This window comes from Cyprinodon variegatus, unplaced genomic scaffold (genome assembly GCF_000732505.1).
Source record: "Cyprinodon variegatus isolate N-32 unplaced genomic scaffold, C_variegatus-1.0 Scaffold1529, whole genome shotgun sequence".
NCBI lineage: Eukaryota > Metazoa > Chordata > Actinopteri > Cyprinodontiformes > Cyprinodontidae > Cyprinodon > Cyprinodon variegatus.
Window position 1 is genome coordinate 98,583 of NW_015151982.1, and position 2,780 is coordinate 101,362.

Consider the following 2,780-nt stretch of genomic DNA (forward strand, 5'->3'; position numbering starts at 1 on the left):
GCCTCTGATGTCATCAGTCTAAGCCCCTCCCCTCAGGGCTGCGTCCTGAGCCCCCTGCCGTTCACCCTGATTATACACAACTGAGAACCGGCCTAACCACGCTCCACTGCTCATCAACAGCTCAGCTGTAGAGGTGGTCAGCAGCACCACATTCATCACAGCATTCCATGCAGATCCAGCAGGTTTCTGCAACAGCTTCTTCCCCACCGCCATCAGACTGATGAACTGATGAAAAGAAAACTCTAAATCATGTCACAGACTCTGCATCACACTGATAACACCAAACCAGAAAGAGCTAAACTCATTTGCCTTTTGCACCATGTTTTTTTTTTCTCCCACACTGTTTACATTTGATCACTATTAAATTTTATGAGATGGAAATGTATATTTCACAGAAAGGCTGCTGCTCATTTACTGTATGAAAGCTGTACAAAGCAAAATTTCATGTTTTATACACTCTATGTATACAAAATAATGGTTCAACAGAGCTATGGCTCTTGGTGAGTTTGGCAACTGTATTAAAAAGATATCTAGAATTATTCTTATTCTCTGTTAATGAGGAGAAATATGCTGGTCCTGCTTTACAAAGGGTCCTCTTATACAGCAGTAAACCATTTTTCCAGACTAGGAAGGATTCCTGCAGGCATATGGAGCGATATTTTCTCTCCAGTTTCCTAGCATTTTGCTTCAAAGTACGCAGCTCTGCATTAAACCAGGGAGCCAGCTTTCTATTTTTTTAAGTTTTTCTTTTTCAAAGAGGCTGCATTGTCTAAAGGGTCGCCCTACTGGTTGCTAGCTTTCAATTCCATATCTTCAAAGCGTCATGGGGGTTTGGTGCTTATCTGGCAACAGCTGTCTTAACCAGGGTAACATGGCTAGGCAATATAGAGAGACAGCAGACTGGCAACCATGAAAACACAAATTCTCAACCACTATTTCAGAAATAATCAAACTTTTTTAATGGTAGAGGGGGGAACACGAGAAAACATGTAAGTGCCAAAAAAGAAAAGCAACAACTGGGATTGATGGATGGATGGATGGATGGATGGATGGATGATGGATAGATGGATAGATGGATGGATGGATGGATGGATGGATGGATGGATGGATGGATGGATGGATGGATGGATGGATGATGGATAGATGGATGGATGACGGATGGATGATGGATGGATTGTGGATGACGGACGGATGGATGGATGGAAGGATGGATAGATGGATGGATGACGGATGGATGGATGGATGGATGGATGGATGACGGATGGATGATGAGGCTCTCTCTGTTCTCAGCCAACAGTCTGTTTTTCTGTTCCTATGCCTGTAATAAAGTATAACACTCCCTCCACCCACCCTTTACCCTCCCTCCTGCTCCCTCCACCCTACCTTCACCCTCCCTCCTGCTCTCTCCACCCTACCTTCACCCTCCCTCCTGCTCTCTCCACCCTACCTTCACCCTCCCTCCACCCTCCCTCCTGCTCCCTCCACCCTACCTACACCCTCCCTCCTGCTCCCTCCACCCTACCTTCACCTCCCTCCTGCTCCCTCCACCCTACCTTCACCCTCCCTCCTGCTCCCTCCACCCTCTCTCCCACTCCCTCCCTCCCCAGTTACGCTTCCTGCTGCTGTTTAGTCGCCAGGGAAAGCTGCGGCTGCAGAAATGGTTTGTGGCAACATCGGAGCGAGAGAAGAAGAAGGTGATCCGTGACATGATGCTGTTAGTGATGCCTCGTCAGCCTCGAACCTGCAACTTCCTGCAATGGAAGGACCTAAAGATTGTTTACAAAAGGTGGCAGCACAACACAGGATGACACCAAACACTTTTTATTTGCTTTTAAATGTTAAATATGAACAGAAAAGTATATATTTAATGTTTTTTTCTATAAAATTTTCCTTTTTTATTTAACAAGTCATTTTTTTTTTTCAAAAACACCAGCAGACCATTAAGCAGCAGATAGTCACTTCCTTAAACTGGTTGAACTTTTGTCTAGTTTATTCATTAATCAGTAAGACCAGTGAATCCCTACCAGTCATCCTATCATTAGCTATCATTAGCTATCATTAGCTAGTATTAGTTATCATTAGCTAGTATTAGCTATCATTGGCTATCATTAGCTAGCATTACCTGGCATTAGCTAGCATTAGCTACAATGCCAACTGATAATACACCATTTGAATGTTTTTGCATTTTCTTGTTTTTGATTTCAGATATGCTAGTTTGTATTTCTGCGCCGGTCTGGAGGAGCAGGATAATGAGCTGCTTGCTTTGGAATTGCTGCACCGATACGTTGAGTTGCTGGATAAATACTTTGGAAATGTAAGTTGTCCCTTCATGCAGCATTTCTGACTTACTGCAATTAGAGCCTCTCTTCAGGCAAACTTCAGTTGAGAGAAGCTAAAAGATCTTTATTTTGGGCTTCTTTGGTGTTTGATTCCATGATGAACCCTGAACAGAAAAGAGAGTTCCCATTTCTGGCCCTCTGGAATTGCATTGCCTAGATGGGAACGCCGTTTTTTTTTCCCATTGGTCCCTTGATTTTACGTTATTCCATCATGTTCTACTCACCCATATATACGTGTCATTTTGTGTCACTTGGAGCCGTGTATGATGTCATCCATGTGGCGGACTGGAGTTGTGACAGGCAGCCCGTACAGGATGAATGAACGGTAACCGGCGCACAGGGATGACATCATATACACGCCGCTTTGTTTTTAAAAGATATAAATATAAAACTCTAACATCACGGATGACTTTTCACGTGAAGCAGGAGGACTACAGATTG

The 2,780-nt window shown here is 43.8% G+C and overlaps 1 protein-coding gene across 4 annotated transcripts in view; it reads left to right on the top strand.

Moving 5' to 3' along the window:
• Positions 1–2,780, top strand: part of LOC107103794 (AP-1 complex subunit sigma-3-like) — a 20,917-nt gene that overhangs the window by 10,492 nt on the left and 7,645 nt on the right. For all 4 annotated transcript variants that reach the window (XR_001482206.1, XM_015403621.1, XM_015403620.1 and 1 more), the window contains exons 2-3: positions 1,608–1,786; positions 2,206–2,314. Coding sequence is in view for 3 of the 4 variants with exons in the window: in XM_015403621.1 (XP_015259107.1) it covers positions 1,608–1,786; positions 2,206–2,314 (288 nt within the window). In the remaining variant the exon portion in view is untranslated. The remainder of the gene's footprint in view (positions 1–1,607; positions 1,787–2,205; positions 2,315–2,780) is intronic.